General features: G+C 41.2%; 1 protein-coding gene across 2 annotated transcripts in view; it reads left to right on the top strand.

The window, feature by feature from the left end:
- The window catches only part of kif5aa (kinesin family member 5A, a), a 19,423-nt gene extending 2,458 nt beyond the window's left edge, over positions 1 to 16,965 (top strand). The window contains exons 2-29 of one of the 2 annotated variants that reach the window (XM_031844760.1): positions 902 to 989; positions 1,074 to 1,147; positions 1,487 to 1,591; positions 1,762 to 1,810; positions 2,359 to 2,414; positions 2,757 to 2,844; positions 5,915 to 6,039; positions 6,190 to 6,294; positions 7,017 to 7,165; positions 7,674 to 7,822; positions 7,983 to 8,161; positions 8,461 to 8,529; positions 8,740 to 8,946; positions 9,105 to 9,251; positions 9,410 to 9,598; positions 9,722 to 9,839; positions 10,038 to 10,099; positions 10,373 to 10,482; positions 10,726 to 10,827; positions 11,076 to 11,136; positions 11,298 to 11,369; positions 11,874 to 11,978; positions 12,518 to 12,734; positions 12,931 to 13,105; positions 13,445 to 13,524; positions 13,724 to 13,763; positions 13,910 to 13,995; positions 14,382 to 16,965. In XM_031844760.1, coding sequence (XP_031700620.1) covers positions 902 to 989; positions 1,074 to 1,147; positions 1,487 to 1,591; positions 1,762 to 1,810; positions 2,359 to 2,414; positions 2,757 to 2,844; positions 5,915 to 6,039; positions 6,190 to 6,294; positions 7,017 to 7,165; positions 7,674 to 7,822; positions 7,983 to 8,161; positions 8,461 to 8,529; positions 8,740 to 8,946; positions 9,105 to 9,251; positions 9,410 to 9,598; positions 9,722 to 9,839; positions 10,038 to 10,099; positions 10,373 to 10,482; positions 10,726 to 10,827; positions 11,076 to 11,136; positions 11,298 to 11,369; positions 11,874 to 11,978; positions 12,518 to 12,734; positions 12,931 to 13,105; positions 13,445 to 13,524; positions 13,724 to 13,763; positions 13,910 to 13,988 — 3,000 coding nt within the window. In that variant the 3' untranslated portion in view covers positions 13,989 to 13,995; positions 14,382 to 16,965. Of the gene's footprint in view, positions 1 to 901; positions 990 to 1,073; positions 1,148 to 1,486; positions 1,592 to 1,761; positions 1,811 to 2,358; positions 2,415 to 2,756; positions 2,845 to 5,914; positions 6,040 to 6,189; positions 6,295 to 7,016; positions 7,166 to 7,673; positions 7,823 to 7,982; positions 8,162 to 8,460; positions 8,530 to 8,739; positions 8,947 to 9,104; positions 9,252 to 9,409; positions 9,599 to 9,721; positions 9,840 to 10,037; positions 10,100 to 10,372; positions 10,483 to 10,725; positions 10,828 to 11,075; positions 11,137 to 11,297; positions 11,370 to 11,873; positions 11,979 to 12,517; positions 12,735 to 12,930; positions 13,106 to 13,444; positions 13,525 to 13,723; positions 13,764 to 13,909; positions 13,996 to 14,378 lie in introns of both variants that reach the window. The other variant, XM_031844759.1, reaches the window with a different exon arrangement.
- Positions 16,966 to 18,681: the final 1,716 nt, after the last annotated feature.

Here is an 18,681-nt window from a genome sequence, read left to right as displayed (position 1 = left end):
CCCCCCCTCGTCCTCCCCTTTTCCCACCTTCCCCCTTTTTTTTTTTTTCTCCCTTCCATCCCCCCCCCCCCCCCCCCCCCCCCCCCTCTTCCTGGGACTGAAATTCTCTCTCTGGTAAATCACTCTGTCATGGAGGCGATCTGCAGAAGTTCTGGCAGCACATGTTATTGTGTTGCACTGTGGCCTTCTGTGACATTCAGGGGTTCGTCAGGGCTGACTCACTCGTCTGTCTTTCAACCAAGATTGTTTGTATTCTAGGCAGAGATGATTTATTTTGGGGGGCAGGCAAATTTTAGAATAAAGACAATGCATTTCTGTGGATTTAGCTTCCAACGCTCTTACACAATGAGGGCGGACATCAGTGTAAAACTGCTTTTTCTACTGAGCTTTGCAGTAATTAAATATTCTGGAAACAGTGCGTATGGAGCTTCATCTTTATGTATTTGTTGACCTACTTCCTGGTAGTGTGGTACTAAGTGGTAGTTTTAATATACTCTTTCTAAGAAACTTAAGTCCTGACTCCTCCTTGTGCTTTTATTTAATTATAGTTTTTCTTAAAAACTGACAACACCATTATAAATAGTGTTAGCCAGTAACGTTAATGTGTGTTTTTTCTTCTCACCCATTTTACCCAATCATCACCCAATCTCTTTTTTTATGGTCAGGCAAGTGCAAACAGATGATACATCAGTCACTGGCCACCTCACACAGCTGACATCATTTCCCAAACCTCAGACTGATGACTAGCTGCTAGAAAAGACATCTAAGATTAAATACTGCACCTTTGATTTATTTGAATGTCCTGAGATTAAACTGAAAAATCTGATCTCAATTTGAATATGAACCCCCTTATCTTTTATGTTTTTTGTTAATTGTTTGTTGTTGTTCACGGTCCTCACAGGGGAGGTCCTACGTGTTCGATCGAGTGTTTCCCACCAACACCACCCAGGAGCAGGTGTACAACACCTGCGCCAAGCAGATTGTCAAAGGTATGGATGATGAGCCACGTCAAGATATGTCAGGTATTTGAAATATACGTGTTGTGGTCTCATCTGTTCTTTTTTTTCTCATAGATGTTCTGGGTGGATACAATGGCACTATTTTCGCATATGGACAAACCGCCTCCGGGAAGACTCACACCATGGAGGTACAGTATTCAGTATTGCAACAAAGCAAGTTAATGTCTGTGTTGATTTAAGTTGTTTTTTTCAACATTTATCAAACATTTCGGGGAGTTTTGGGTCTTCGTGAGAATTGTATTTATTTACATTGCACATTTGTTTCATAATTTACATTAAGACTATTTTGATAGAAACTGGTAGCAGGTCTCACAGAACCAGTCAGACTTTTACTGTCGTCAGCTTTGATTTAACCGTTTTTGTTTTGAGAATTTAAAGGCATTATTGCATGGAGTCTCCACTTGTTCTCCTTTGGCCCTGCATAGCTATCTCACTCTCACACCTTTATTGGTGACTTTGTGTTTCAGGGCAAACTGCACGACGCTCACCAGATGGGTATCATTCCTCGCATCGCTGAGGACATTTTCAGTCACATCTTTGCCATGGATGAAAACCTGGAATTCCACATCAAGGTAGTGTATTTGTGTTGTGGTATGCTTCTTGTTTTAATCCTTCTTTTCTTAGGTAATCTTTATATTTTTCAACAGTTCAATAAAAAACCTTTTTACACATAATTCTTTCATGATGATACATTTCAACCCGAGTTAAATTTGGTTTCCTATTTTTCTTTCTTCTCCAACAGGTTTCATACTTTGAGATCTATATGGACAAAATCCGTGACCTTCTGGATGGTTAGTGCTAATGAGCTCTTTATGGATCACCTGCAACAGCGAGAGTGTAGAATGTCCCGTCTTCCAGCGACTACTGAATTGCACTGAGCAATCATTTTCATCAAAAAAGCTTTTTGTCAAATGTGTTTTCAATATGGCGAACATTTTTAACATGATCAGAAGTCTTGTTGAAATACATATGAGCCATTAAAGTCCAGGGGTTTATAAATTAATTGAAATCAATTAAGGTGAATTGGTGCCAAATGCACATTTAAAGAGTTTACTTCCCAAACAAAAGATACAAAAGACGAGAGAAGAGTAAATAATGCTGACACATGTGCTGACTCAGCAGAGATAATAATAAATTAGAAAAGTTGATCTACAAGTGAATAAATATTTGAGAGCAATACAGAGAGCCTTACTGCATTATATTCAATTATATGTTCATATTTTGAATTGTCAGCTGGGGCCTGATTTAGTCTTTTCCTTAACATAAAGTAGGCTTTGTCATACCTCTAAAATACTTTAAAACACTCATTTTATATTTTCTCTCTTTATTCTTTTTTTAGTGACAAAGACCAACCTGTCTGTCCATGAGGATAAGAACAGGGTGCCATATGTCAAGGTTTGTGAAAGTGCTTTGTATTTGTGAGTGATAATCTGCCTGTGGGCTTCATCACATCCATGATGTTGAATCTGACTCATATTCTGTCTCTCTTATCGTTTCCTCTCCTCTCCTCTCCTCTCGTTTCCTCTCCTCTCGTTTCCTCTCCTCTCCTCTCCTCTCCTCTCGTTTCCTCTCCTCTCGTTTCCTCGCCTCTCCTCTCCTCTCCTCTCCTCTCCTCTCCTCTCGTTTCCTCTCCTCTCGTTTCCTCGCCTCTCCTCTCCTCTCGTCTCCTCTCCTCTCCTCTTGTTTCCTCTCCTCTCGTTTCCTCGCCTCTCCTCTCCTCTCCTCTCCTCTCCTCAGGGATGCACTGAGCGTTTTGTCTCCAGCCCTGATGAGGTGATGGATGTGATCGACGAGGGCAAAGCTGCTCGCCACGTTGCTGTGACCAGTGAGTCTTTATCTAAGAATATTGTTGTTGCAACATAGGATGTAAACATGAAAAAAACATCCCAAAAGACAAATGCTTACAGTGAAACATTTTTAGATGTCCAGAATAAAACAGGTTGTCTTGTTCCTCCACGTCCATATCAGAGCGCGAGATCTAGCTCCGCTTCAGGGCCAGCAGTAGCACTCACAACCCGTTACTGATGCGTGAAGGGACAGCTCAGCTCATGTAGCCTGTTATTGTGTCTTGTTATGTAATCTTCGTGTTACAGCCGGCTATAATTTTCTTCATTCATCCTGTCAGATGGCATTCGCTGTAATGACATGGGCAGCATTGGGCAGTTATTTTGGGTTTGGAGAGAGTAACAAAGCAGTACAAAAACTCTGCCTGGAGCTATTATAAATATAATAAAATCATTCCTAACAAACAGAATCAGCTCGTCTAATAAACTGGTTTCTGATAATGCTGTGTTCAGTAATCTGGCAACATTATGTTTATATCTTTAATGTATGTTAGTAAAAGCTCTCTCATCTGTAATTCCTGCACCTTGTTTTGGCCTCCGTGCACTGACTCACTCCTCTGCGGCTCAGCAATAATATCTGACTCATGGCTCTGATACGGCATTGTACAATATTTCATTACAGTGTAAAAACAAAAGCTAAAAATAACATGTGACCTAATTACCAGTAAACCCAGTAATGATACTCCATCAAATCTATAAACATGCTTCGGTAGTGAAGAAGTTGTCTTACAATGTCTGTATTACGAAGATTCATCTAATTTGGTTTGCTGCCAAAATGTTGTGCCAGTTATACTGAAAAAAACAAAAACAAAACAATATCCCGCTCACAAATTTCTTTCACATTTGTTTAAGCAAGAATAAGTTTAAATCACTACTGTTGAGGCAGATTTTGTATTGCAGTGGAGGTATTGCAAAAGGTAAAAATACAATAAAGCAACTCTTTGGAATACTATCCAAGCAACAAACCTTTATCAATTATTGGTGGTTGAACAAAAAATGGGTTAACCAAGTAAATGTCCCCCTATAAAACTTCTTATTCTTGTTAACTACAAACACCACATAAATCAACACAGTATATTGTGGAGCTAATTTAAATGTAGAGTAATCAAATACTATTTATCTGGTACATTTCAGTCATTGTGTCACGTCAGTAGGAACTTTTGTGCATTAGCATTCCTGCTTCTCAGGGCGAGTCCTTAATCACTTTAAACTGAATCACTGCACTCCGGCTTCCTGACAATGATGACCCGACAGTCTTTGCATGCGGGTAATATGAGATGAATCACAGGTCAGAGTGAACGCACATTCAAAATAAAGTAAAGTGGGCAACACTTTATAAAAAGGGTACAAATCATAAATAATTAACTAGTGCATGACTCATAATGATTTAATGCATTAATTAATGCAGGTCTTATCATAAATTCACGTTGCTCACCATTAATATATGATCAAGTCACTTTGACTTTATGTGATTAGTTCATACCTAAAGTTCAGATCAATTAATGAATGCTAATTCATAGTTACGTCACACATCAATTGATATGCAACCAAATTATTTGGACTACAGTTACATCAAAGTTAATTTCAGACCATTTGCTCAGCAGAACAGAAGGCCACATTTACAACCAAGGGTTGAAATGTCATTTTATTTATATTTTTTTATATATTTTTTGTTAGTGTTATCATGGTAGAGAATGCTGCACTAGAAATAAGTTTAAAGATTCATAACAGTCAACAGCTTAATCTGTTATTATTGTTTTCCTATGCTGTTCAAAACGTGTTTACAGTAATACCTCATCACTTCCAGTATAATAGCCCCATGTATGCAATCACCATGAGTTGAGAAGCACAGATATGCTTATTATTTATTTAGAAATCACATTATTCATTATAATAGATCTGTTAAAAAGAAAGCATGCACTTTGGGGCTGTCTGTTTCCAGGTAAAGACTTAATTAGAGAAGGTGAAGTCATCTCCAGAGCTTTTTGTGTCTTATGTAAGATGAAAAAACCCGGAAATGTTTATAATAACAGATATTTGTGTTCAGCCGAGTTTGAAAAAAACATTTTCTATACAGATAAAGGCACTTACTCAGCAACAGTTATCTATTACTGGCTCTGAGAATTCTGAATCGTGTTGCAGTTTAAAGATGAAAAGCTCAGATTGCTCGTGTATGTGTTATGAATCATCTATCCGTTGAGCAGATCTACCAGACAGACCAATAAAATAGTGTCTGACCCAACTCAGACTTTTAACACTGAGCTGCAGCTAAGTGCCTCGGTGCATGAGAAATTGCTATAAATATTCATGTCTGCCTGTATGTTACGACTTTAAATAAACAGCATCATTGTAATAGGGTTGTATAACAGGCATGCTTAGGCATAGGCTTTGGATTCTATGGATTTCAGTACGGAGGGCAAGACAAATCTCTTCATTGTGACAAATTAGATAGATCTTATACTTATATACTTTTTCATATAATGTTTACATAGAGTAAAATAATGTTTGCTCAGTAGAGCAGAATTAATACAAAACTTTGTAATGCTAAAAATGTAACAACAATCAAATCCTACAACAATCTAGCTTTGAAAATCAGCTGAATGTATGCAGCAGTGGCTCCGAGTTGCTTGAGGCTGCAATCCCAAGCAGCGCAGTCTTCTCTGTTTCCTGGTGGATGCCTGCTGACTCACGGTGCTGCAGAGTGCTGTGCTGATAGCAGATATTGTCTGCAGAGAAACCTGTCTGATGAAGAGGGGCTTTTAGATCAGGGCGGCCTGTCATCTGCACTCTGTGAAATGACAATACCATTCTGCTGCAGTAATGTCCTGTCCTGGTTGACAAAAAAGACACGGAAGACTTAAAATGAACAGATAAATTACTACAAATTAATCTGGTATTACTTTCACTGCCGTGATCCTAAGAACTGCTGGCTAGATTAGATTAGATTAGATTTCTCTAGGTTAGAGAGAGGAAGGTAAATAACAGATTGTATGAAGCCTCTTCTTGCCCTTTGTTCCAACCAACGGTTGTGTGTCTTCTGTCTTTGTGCAGACATGAACGAGCACAGTTCTCGCAGCCACAGCATCTTCCTGATCAACATCAAGCAGGAGCACGTGGAGACTGAGCAGAAACTGTGTGGAAAACTGTACCTGGTGGATCTGGCTGGCAGTGAGAAGGTATACGAGACACTCTGAGGGAAAGACTGATTGTAAATAAACAACTCCCAACCTGCAATTCAGCTGCTTCAAATTCATGTCTCCTGTGTGTGTTTTCTTCAGCTGTTCATCGCTCATGTTTGACCTGCTGGCTCTCTTTCTTTATTCCAGGTCAGTAAGACTGGAGCTGCAGGATCCGTCCTGGATGAGGCTAAAAACATCAACAAGTCTCTTTCTGCTCTGGGAAATGTCATCTCTGCGTTGGCTGAGGGCACGGTGAGCTATTTTAACCCCACTTACATGTATTTGGATACTCAGTGGACGAACAGTAAATACATCAGCAGAAATGCAGACCTGGATTAAAGTAAAATAGATCAACTAAATAGTGCTAAAGTGGCAAAAAGTGGTAGTACCTACTGTATGTTTTCGTCTTGGTTTGGTTGTGGAGAATACTGTATGTCCGTATTGAGCCAATATGTGAGATATTTAAGGAGCTGCCGTGAAGTAGTTTCTCCACGTTTAGGTGTAGTGAAACATATGTACCCTTTCCATTGTTGAATTTTGTGATTAAACTTAAATCTTAAATTCCATCCAAGCTAATGTACAGTTACTGTCCCTCATGTCGACTTCCAGGATCCGCACTGTTATTTCCATTCTGCCAGCTCATATGATTTGGCTGGCAAACGCCAACACTATCCCTGCCAATTAATAGATTAGTTAGATGCTGAACAATAAATCGGACAATTTTGACAGCAGTTTTTGGAGTTTGTTTGAATCCCAAATGGGAAAGTTCGCATTTTTGCTGAAAATATAAGCTGATGAATCACTGCAGAAGTGCAAAATCAGGAAGCAAATGAAACATACCTCCGGCATTGCTTTCGTTCTTTTGGTTCCAAATAGTCTCCTGATGTTGATCTTTTTTCCTCATTTATTTACTTCTCCCTTCTTTCTCTCTGCTTTTTCCCCTCCCCCTCCCTCTCTCCTTCTATCTCCTCCAGAAATCTCACGTGCCGTACCGTGACAGCAAAATGACCCGCATCCTGCAGGACTCCCTCGGAGGGAACTGTCGCACCACCATGTTCATCTGCTGCTCTCCCTCCAGCTACAACGACGCGGAGACCAAGTCGACTCTGATGTTTGGACAACGGTATGTACATTTGTGGAAACAGCCAGTGCAGCTTTGGAAAGAAATTGCAGTAAACAGCAGGAGCATGAGAATCAATCAGTCTTTTTACATGCTGCTATGTTTCAGCAAGAACACAAGCTGATTATATTTACCCCTCAAAAGGAAGGCAATGAACTGTTTTGGGCATAACCTAAAATCCATACAAGGCAGATACAATCACTAACTGACACTGCCTACTTGACTATATCTTTCAACGGGGAGGTATGAATTTCTTTTTGAGTCAAAAGGCTCAAGAAAGGTCTAAAAAAATAGAAATTCACATTAAATGACATTATAACTGTCATTTATTTAGTATTTTCCTCTCATACTAGTCAGATGACCTTTACACTATTTGACCAACATAAAGTTGAGTTTTGGCTGCATCATCCAGTAGAACTGTTAATCAAACACAAACACTGATCATCAGCCCTTTCCTAATGAACTGATTCACGTTTTTTCCTCCCCGTGTCTTTGTCTTCCTCTGTCACAGTGCCAAGACCATCAGGAACACCGCCTCCATCAACCTGGAGCTGACGGCGGAGCAGTGGAAGAAGAAGTTCGAGAAGGAGAAGGAGAAGAACAAAACTCTGAAGGATAGCATCCAGAAGCTGGAGATTGAGCTCAACCGCTGGAGAAACGGTGAGACACATCAAGTGTTTTCTGACTAACTGAATTCCAGCAGAAGCCTCGATTCAGCTGAGTAACTTCAGCTCTTCTGTGCTTAAATCATAAACAAAACGGCCTCATTCTGATGTGTTTCTTTCCTCTGTCCTCTTTGTCACTTGATCCCTACCCTCAGGAGAGGACGTACCTGAGACGGAGCAGACCACGCAAGAAGTGGTGACCCGTTTCGAGACAGTGGAGGAGCGTCCCGTTTTGGACAACGACACCTCCTCCATTGTTGTCCGCATTTCCGAGGAGGAGCGGCAGAAGTATGAGGAGGAGATCCGCAAGCTGTACAAGCAGCTGGATGACAAGGTCCAAACACAAAAACATGAACATACTAATTACAACAGACACTTTTTTGCCTGTACATTAAGTAATTCTACCTCTATAGCTCTTTGCAAATGCAGATGTTATTTTGTATAATGAAAGATGGACAGGAACATTTAGTGTCTTTCTCATGTAATTCTGGATTTATAAATGTAAAACAATCATGATAAGGTGGATGAAAGCCGATACACTTTTCGGTGTCACATGTATTTATACACACGTGCAGGGGGTGGAGTCTGGATGGTAGTGAGGTTGGTATTAATGATAATATAATGTCTACACAGGATGATGAGATCAACCTGCAGTGCCAGTTGGTGGAGAAACTGAAGCAGCAGATGATGGACCAGGATGAGGTCGGTCATCACAAACTCACACAAATAAACACATACTGTATGCGCACACAGACTATGTTTGAGAGGATACTGAGCTATTCTAAACGTAAACTTAATACCAAGCTCCAGCTTTCAAACTGCATAACTGAGGACTGGTCAAAATGTTGATAATTAAATGTCTTAACTGAAGGTCTTTATCTGTCTCCCTCTCTTTTCATTCCCTCCCTCCAGCTCCTGGCCTCATCCAAGGGCGATGGGGACAAGGTCCAGGCTGAACTTGGCCGGCTACAGGTGGAGAGCGACTGCGCCAAGGCTGAGGTGAAGGAGGTGCTGCAAGCTCTGGAGGAGCTGGCCATCAACTACGACCAGAAGAGCCAGGAGGTGGAGGAGAAAGGCCTCCAGAACCAACTGCTGGCCGACCAACTGTCCCAGAAAATGGTAGGTTTTAAGACAAATGGTGTGAATGTGAGATTTACAGAAAGAAAGCTAAAATCAGAGACAGGAGGTGGAACAGAAGGACACTCGCTTCCTTCCTTGCTGTTGGAAAAGGGCAGTGCTTCACTGATCCTTACTGCTTCCTCTCTTTTTCTCTCCAGGCCAGTCTGATGGAGCTGGAGGCAGAGCTGTCTCGTATGCAGGAAGTGAGCGGGCAGCAGAGGAAACGCATCGCTGACGTCCTCAATGGTCTGATGAGGGACCTCAGCGAGTTCAGCACCATTGTGGGCAATGGGGAGATCAAGCTGGTGAGTTGGATCCAAGAGTAAAAAGATGTTTAAATTAAAGGTCAAAATGTACATAAAGTGTAGGTACACTACACAACACGTAATAGTGTTTTTATTGAGTTTCCTGTTTGTCTTGACTGGAAGAGAAAATAATCATATTTTTTTTCTCCAATCGTCAGCCGGTGGAGATCAGCGGTGCGATCGAGGAGGAGTTCACAGTGGCTCGCCTCTACATCAGCAAGATCAAGTCGGAGGTGAAGAGCATGGTGAAGCGCTGCCGCCAGCTGGAGAACATGCAGCTGGAGTGCCACCGCAAGATGGAGGAGACCGGGAGGGAGCTCTCCTCCTGCCAGCTCCTCATCTCTCAGGTGAGGGATGGAAGACGTGGAATTGATGACAGGCTATGCGTGAATGAATCATTCCTTGTAGTTTGTTTCAGCTGTTTGTTTAACGACTTGTTTTTGCTGTCCGTACGTTTGTGTTTCGCACAGCATGAAGCTAAGATCCGCTCTCTCACGGAGTACATGCAGAGCGTGGAGCAGAAGAAGAGGCTGCTGGAGGAGAGCCACGACTCCCTGAGCGAGGAGCTGGCCAAGCTGCAAGACCAGGGTAACATGCCCACCACACGTGTACACATACACAAAATATACTGTTGACATAACACAGCTGCAAGATTAACATGCACGCTAAAGGAAATGTGGAATAGTTTAGCCATCCTCTTTTTAAAATTTCTCAGGGAATTGCCTGAAGATGTTATGAGGCTGTTGCTCTGTGCTGAATGCTTTCTTTCTCTTTGTCTTGTACCAGATAACTCCCTGCTTGAGGAGAAGGATGGAGAGAAGGGTGAGATTGAGGATGGAAATGTGAAGGTAAGAAGCGTTCGTGTGAAACCTGAGTATATAGATTAAAGTTCTGATATGGGCGTACTGCCACCCCAGAATAGAATACAAGCAAAGTACTTATTTTCAGATCTGACTCCTTTGTTCCATTTCTTGGTGCTACATGAGGAACTGACTCTATATGTTGCCTTTGTTGCACAGACGGCTCCTCAAACTCTCTTGCTCCAAAGAACAGATTATATGGCATTTTATATTCATTTTCTAGTTTCTCCTGCTGAAGCCCACATCTCTTTTCATTTCCAGCAGGTTCCTCGTCAGCAGGGGGAGTCCCACCGTGGCCTCCATCACCAGCAGCTGGCCCGCCTGCGGGATGAGATCAATGAGAAGCAGAGGATCATTGACGAGCTCACTGAGTACGTGATAATTGAATTAGTCCTTTCTATTTATAAATAATTCATTATTAAGTTACTGTTGATGTGATAATCGCTTATTATAAAAGGTTCTTATTATTGACAGTATTGCACACATCTTTTCATACATTATTCTTTGCTTGCACAAAAAGTTTGTCGAATAATCAGGTTTGCTGTACATTCAACTCTTGCCAATTCTTTCTCTTTTTCCTAACGAACACGTGTGCTTTTGCTCTACATCTCCAGCCGTAACTCCAAGCTGGAGATTGAGCTCGCTCAGGTTCGTGCTGACTTTGAGCGCCTGAAGAGCGAGGACACCACCAAGAGTGAGCGCCTGGAGGAGCTCTCGTAAGTGTTGTGGAGGTCCACTTTCTCACACTTGACTACTCAGTCTGGTTGAAACAAAGGTCTGAGTAGAGAGTACTTGATGGGAAATTATTTCAATAGAGATTATGAAAACATTCAAGTATAGAATTGATACAGTCCGCTCTCCCTTCAATTCAATTCCAGCAGAGGGCACTCAAAACAACACACAGATATTGCAGTACACAGAAATATTGTCTTATGTGTAATGATGGTTTTGCTGTTTCCGTCAGATTCCTGCATGAGCGCCATGAGCAGACTAAACAGGACTTGAGGGGTTTGGAGGAGACCGTCGTAAGTAAAATATACACCTCTGCCTCTTCTGAAACGTTGTCCCCTGCTGTGTCTCTGTCTCTCTCTTGTATTACCTCAGTCTGCTCTTCTTTCTCTTGTATAACCATTGTCTTACATCCAGTTGTCTTCCTAACCTCCTCTCCTCTCTGTCTGTCCTCCAGGCCCGCGAGCTCCAGACCCTCCACAACCTGCGCAAGCTGTTCGTTCAAGACCTCACGTCGCGAGTTAAAAAAGTAAGCAGCTCTAAGATGATGAGAGAAGGCAGCTTTTAAATCATGTTAAGGAAACTGTGTGACCTGAATACCCACTGATGAAAAAAACTTCACTATGTGTAGCAACATTCCTCTAATCCCCTTGACTTTTAGATTTTTAACAAAAGAGATTCACTTTTTGTGAAGACTAGTGGATTAAAGATCCAATTTAAAGGTCTTATGTAACCATGTAAAATCCTGGATGAAGAACTGGTCTCATTTTTGGCCTAAAAGGGGCTTGTTCAGCACATGCTACTGTGTATTTTAATATCTGATAAGGTGGAAGGTTTTGTTCCACCACAACTCTCAAGCAATTTTGAAATGTCTTCTCACGATAATTAGAGAGTTACTGGTATTTATGAAAGCTTCTGTCAGCCCTCATCTGGTGTTACAATCACCTTCTGCTTTAGTAAAATATAAAACCTCTTCCTCTACCTTGCTTTGTCTTTATTTTCTCATCTTTGTGCTTTGTCGTCCTCTCTTCAGAGTTCCGAAATGGAGCCTGATGATAGCGGGGGGTCTTGCACCCAGAAGCAGAAGATTTCCTTTCTTGAGAATAACCTGGACCAACTTACAAAGGTTCACAAACAGGTGAGAGAAATGCAGAAAGGATAAGAGGAACTGTAACTTTAGTGATGTAAACACAGTCTGCAGTTTGGATTGTATAAGACCAGGAGATGGTGTAATTGTGATATTTTCACTGCTAGAGATACAGCAATTTTGGGGGATAATTTGCCTGCTAGTTGCATAAAGTGCACAACAGGAGCCTGCTAGAGGGTGCATGACAGAAAGATAATTTATTGCTGTTTTGAACACTATTAAAGTAAACTAGTATGTTCAAAACCCACTAGTCGTTTGTGATGTAAGCAAATTGTGCTGAAAAACTAAATTATATTGCATCATATTACTGTAATTGCATGTATTTTTGTGTATTTATACTTCCTTGAGTATTTTTAAACAGGAATTTCAATTAGCATCTTAAACTGTAAGTCATACTTGGCAACATATTTTCACTCCTTACTTTGCCTCTTTTTTTCTTCTGATTATCTTTGATTAATATTCCAATTTTCCCACCCTGTGTCATTTCTCACCCCTCCCTCCCTCCCTCTCTCTCGCTCTCTCCCCTCCAGCTGGTACGTGACAATGCAGATCTGCGCTGTGAGCTTCCAAAGTTGGAGAAACGACTTCGGTCTACTGCTGAGAGAGTTAAGGCCCTGGAGAATGCATTGAGGGACGCCAAGGAGGGCGCAATGCTGGATCGCCGTCGCTACCAGCAGGAGGTCGACCGCATCAAGGATGCCATGAGGGCAAAGAGCGCCCTGAGGCGCCCCCACGCAGCACAGATCGGTACTGCAATCAAGCTTTCTCGTTTGATTTATGCTTTTGTTTTTGGACATAGTCTGAGTATTGGAATTTTCTTAAGTGAAACGTCTAACATGTATGACATTTGAACTGACTTTCTTTTATTTAACCTCTTTGGTCTGCAGTAACTCATTTTCCTCGTAGTTGTGCCTTACCTTGCATTACTTTATCATCCTGACAGCCAAGCCAGTGAGACCGAAGCAGCTGCCCGTCTGCTCTCCCACCAACCCGTTCTACACTTACATCCGTGCCACTGAACAAGCCAACACCTACAGCAACGCCCTCTTTCAAAGCAACGGGACACAGCCGAGCGCCGCCAGCGGCAACAGCAACCCCAACTCTGTCCAGAGCAACACGTGAGTTTAGATCCTTCCACTGCTTTCAAGCTACAGGCTTAAAGTGTCAGATGATGGCAGTCAGGAAGAGTCTGCACCGGTCTTCATAAAATAGAGCATCCTGTGGTGTTTGCAGACATACTGAGAGGTCATTCATCCAAACATGGTCATTTGATTAAAACATACAACTGGTAGGCTATTTCCTTTTATATTAAGTATTGCTTTAACATTGTGTTCCTTTTAACTCTTTTGTGATTTGTCAAATTACTGGAGACAAGTCTCCCTCACTTGTAATGCATCAAACTGCGCTCATATTTGACCGTGTTTTGTTTTGTTTTTTCCCTCTGTGGTGTTTTACAGAGTGTCCACAGCGCTGGGCTACAGAGCAGGCAGATACACTGGAGACATACTGGAGTCCTTCCCACTCAACATTGAAAACGGTAAGCACAAGAGCACATGTACACTGATTTCAAATCAGTTTTTATCACAAGATACTTGATCGTGAAGCATGCTGGATGTTTGATGTATTTAGCTCAGTGTCCTTTATATGCTCTTTTTTAATTTGATAGGATCAATTTATCAATTAATGATCACTTACTATTGATCAATGAAATCAAACTATTGTTTTCTTTCCAACAGGTAATAACGTCAGTGAAACGAGAGACATCAATGACAACAGGTGAGGACGTCAGTTAGCTGTTTATTGTTTCTGGTCACTTTAACTAACTTCAGACTAGATTGGAATAAATCAATTCTTGTCTTGTTGTTATCAGCTTACATGTTGTTATCTGTTTGCTAATGAGTGTTGTGTTTCTGCATCAACAGAAGTGATGTTCACTGTGGCAGCGAGGTGGATGATTCAAACAGGCATTACGTCATTCAGCAGGAGACCGCTGCAAGTTAATGCCATGGTAATTAACAGAGTACACCGAGTTACACACAGGCACACTTTAATGTCTTCTTTGTCCATGCAGTTGCTTACAGAAGCCTTGATGGGGGTTCCCTGTGTCAAGCAAGAGAAGACAAAGTCTCTGCAAATTTGCTTTCTTAACAAACTGCCATGAACTAGAAACCACTGGCTGCTTGGTAGTTAGACAAAGTTATTTCACACTTTGGAAAATGTGTGGCAATAAATGCAAAGCATATTTGATTTAAGTTGTGAAAACAAAGGAAACCATTGCGTAGGTCCTTTAATAAAAAACATTAGAAAATAAATTTATAATCATTCAACAGAACTTTTAACAGATTTCTGTATTCCTCCAAACGCTGACGTGCTTTTATTGTCTCTCTCCAGAAGATGACCAAACACTGTACCCGTCCAAGGACCCTCCCCTCCCATCTGCATGCAACCTGTCTCCCCATCCCTCCACTGCATCACTGATGAAGATGATGATGAAGATCTGTAGCCCCTATAGTCATCAAACTTAATGAAGCCCCTCCTACGGTGACCACCCTCCGGTTTGAGGTCCAGTCCCTTCCAGTTCAGTCAGTACAGGAAGTAAATTAAATCATAATTTGTTTTTCCTTTTTTGAATACAGAAATGCCTCTTAACCAACTCATCGATCAATCAATTTGTCACCAGATATCACTGATGCTGATTACCTGCTTATGTGGTTGAACTGAAACAGGGCTGACTCCATCCCTGATGACTTAGGACACACATGTTGTAAATAATAGTGCTGTATACTCCAGTAGAGGGTTTCTGACCAGCAACTGTTTGTTTGAATGCACACCGTCCCCTGCACACATCTTCTTCAGGGCATCATGCGGATGACATACTGTAGGCAGGCGTGACCTTTTTCTCTGTCGTAAATAAGAGCATATGTGTGTAACGCCAGCTTGTAACAGAAGATCCACACACTGCATGCATGTCGTGTAGCGGGTTGGCTTTCAAATATTTGCATGTTTCCTGATTCCAGTCAGGAGTTGGTATGCTGCGAGTGAACAGTCTGATCGACTTCGACAGATGTCATAGAGAGACAGAAAGAGAGAGAGAGAGAGCTGGTTTTCCCTAAACCTGATCATGGTCGCCGTGCTTTAGATTTTCTATTTGAAAGTAGAACTGGGCTGTTGTGTTAGTGTGTCTTAAATACTGGAAGAAACGACACAAGACACATCAGGGTCTAGTTTTAATTGAATAGAAGATGCAACATGTGTCAGGGAAACCCAGCCCAGACTTAACAGTCTATGTCAAGGAAACCTTTTGTTAATTGCTTTGATACTGTGATGTTGCAGCTGTGTGATGCCATTGTACAAGTCAGGTAATGCTGCCCACATCCATTTATTGTGGCTTTCTCCCTGCTTTGCGCCGACACCTTGTGAGTCTTCATACCGAGCCTTAATAAGAGCTGACTTCTCATGATGATCAAACTAACACGCTGTCATGTGCATACATTTGTAATTACTACCTCTAGAGCTACTCATTATATGCTTATTACAGTATACTAACATCCTTTCAAACGCTCAATAGGAACGGATCTGAAAGTTTCTAGAAAAAGCAGCAACTTTAGTACACCAATAGCTGTAAGTGGATTTAAAAAGCTGTTATTAGAGCAGTAGTTATGTTCTCCTGAAGTTCATTCAGACACAGAGTTCTCCTCCATCATGTAAAAGGATCAGGACATGGGCTGAAAAAGTGCCTGCAAAATGCTCTAGTGCAGCAGATGACCAGAAAGTTTGGGTTTATCACATCAGGACAGGTCATACTACGTTGATATTCAAATATTTTCCAAAAATGTCTGATGCTTGATGCATTTTCCTATTTGGTACCTAGTAAGGCTGAAATGATGATGATCCTTTGTCTACGAATCTAAAGTTACATTATTAATATACTGTGTGATCTAAATTTAAAAACAGAAGTGAAGTACCTTTTAGTCTGCATGGAATTTATTCAGTGATTAAGTGCTTTTTAATCAGAACCATCAGAAGTCCGATGATTAGGGAGTGTCTGCAAACCAGTCCCCCAGCTGAGCAGCCACCAGTCTGGGATGGACTGACAGAAGCTTGAAGTTTGTAGCTTGTTGTCGAGTCGTGCTGTTTTTCTTCTGTCACAAATCCTGACCAGCCAATCAGGATAGAAGAAACCAGCAAGTCTCAGGTGGGTGACGAAGATATGGATGTGTTTGGACAAAGCTTAGTCACTGAATTGAAGGACAGATTAGACCAAAAGTGTGTCGCAAAAAAATCTTCTATGTTGAAAAATGATAAAGTTCAGTGTACTTCATTGCATGACTGGACTTAGCCCAAGTAGGACCCAAGTATGTTCAGTGAAGGTTGTCTGATCCTTAGCAGCCTCATTCATGACAGGTCTTTGGCATTAACAACATCTCAGGGCTTCACATTCAGAATCACAGCCGCCATGGGTCATCACCACTGTCATCCTCATAGCGCTTAGCAGATGGAAGGGATCTACAGATCTTACTTCATTTTATACATAGTGTATAAAATCTCCATTCCAGCATGTGACATCCCAAAAAAAAAAATCCCTCTGGTCAGACCCTACTGTACGTGTCCAAGCAAACCCTCTATTTGACATCATGTTTTAAATGTAATAAATGAATCTAAAGGAGGGGGCACTGTGTAATATATTGTCACCTTCTGTTCCACTGTCTGATTTCAACATATCTAAAAATACATGTGCTATATATTGTTAATCTTGTAAGTAAAATAGCGTGCCATGACATGGTAAAATGCAGAAGAAAGGTACACGCTAACTTTGTTCAGAGAAATGTTTGTTTGATTTATTTCCGTATGCCTATACTGTAGCGTCAACATGATTATGTGAAGAATCACAGTTCTGTATATATAGGCCCATCACTATGCTGTATTGTATGTGAACCATTGTGTTGTAGTAAAAAGTTCAATAAACTTGTAGAAAGAAGTTTGTCCAAGGGAATCATTTCAGGATTGTTTGAATGTCATTGATGAAGTTTTAGAAAAAGAGATAGAAACATGCTGCCCTACTCTGCCCATGGCTCCACCTGGTGGACGGAGAAGAAAATAGTATTGATACCGATTTAATAGAATGAAGAGACACTTTATACTAAATTACTCCCATTCTTCTTTTAGCACATCTTCTTCCATGCCAAGAGACAGCATGCCTTCAACTCCCCTAATATTCTTCTTTTATAAAGTTGTTCAGCTTCATTTAGAGTGAAAGAGAAGGACGCTCTATCATTTCAGTTGTTGGTTTTCAAGCTGTATTGGTTACCCTATTAAATGCAACTCCCCTAAAAACTATGATCTCATTGCTATTAGTCACTGCTGGTGAGTTGGGTGCTCTCTGTTGTTAATACAACCTCTAACCTAAACCGGAAATTATTTTTTCAGACTTTGTTGTGAAAGGGACCTTTGTCAAAAATTGGGACATGAAAAGCAAGTCAGCTGTTGAAGCTGGAAAATCGAAATGAAACGGAGAAGAAAATATATCCAAAAGTCATCAGTGCACTACAGCTGTATCTCATATCTGCCCACCGAAGCCATCATGTAAGGAGATGATAGCATGGTATACTGGGGAAGAAACTCTTTAAGTCATGTAAGCACCAGTAGCTTCCCTTACTGCTTTACTTGATAATGGACACGTAATGTGTAAAGTGTACAGGGGAATTTATCAAATTGCAACAAACTTTAAACTGTATCTTAGTCAGGTGAAACTCCAAATGCATTTACTGTCATCACTTAAGAAGAGTGGGATTTGGAAACCAAAACCAATGGAACTTCCTTTGTGCCTCTTATAATAAGCTGCTCCTCATCGTTCCCACGAGAAAGGAAGCAGTGATGTAAACAGCAGCGGCATGTGAGGCATCATCTTAGTGTGTGTGTGTGTGTGTGCGTGTGTGCGTGTGTGTGTGTAATGTTGCATTACAGTAACACACGTTAAATTCCTAGGAGATGACCAGACTGGGCTGGATCAGAAAATGTAATCTGTTACAATGCTATGAAACTACAGGAACATGTAATGTGTCACACGATCAAATTCACCCACATTTTGATAAATTCAAGATCGAGCTGTTATCAGACAGTATTAAACGTTTCTGTTTCATGAGTAAATTAAAATATATTTAGCCTGCCTTTCCTTTAATAATTGAATTATCAGCTATTATTATCAACCTTCTTTTCTCCTTTATTTGCTTGTAATAATGTGATGAATGTATAATAAACTGTTTAATGTAACTAAGTGATTGATTGAAATGCGTTTCCTTCATCTCAAGAAGCTGCACATTGATTTCCGGTCCCCGCTGCGCGCTCCCACTGCCAGGGGGAGACTCTGCGGCACCAGGAAGACGCTGCACCGCCGACCCGAACAACAGGGCTTGGCAGGACCCCCTCCACACCCCCAGGTGGATATACGGACGCAGCCAGACGCAGCGTGAAGACTCCAGTAGCTGCTCGCGCTGCTTCAGCATGTTCCTGCCGGACTGACAACAGTCCCAATCCGGACACGAAGAGCGACACGCAAGGTAGAGAGCTCCTATAAGTGTGTAAGTAATGTTGCTACTAATAATTGATGGCCTATGAGTTGATACAACAGCACAACTGATCATTTATTAATATGATTTCATCTTAAAATGCTAAACCACAGACAGAGTGAAACCGA

Source organism: Anarrhichthys ocellatus, unplaced genomic scaffold (assembly GCF_004355925.1).
Source record: "Anarrhichthys ocellatus isolate YVR2014 unplaced genomic scaffold, GSC_Weel_1.0 scaffold5, whole genome shotgun sequence".
Taxonomy (NCBI): domain Eukaryota; kingdom Metazoa; phylum Chordata; class Actinopteri; order Perciformes; family Anarhichadidae; genus Anarrhichthys; species Anarrhichthys ocellatus.
Note: the sequence above shows the minus strand (reverse complement) of the source record. Positions and strands in the feature narration are given on the sequence as shown.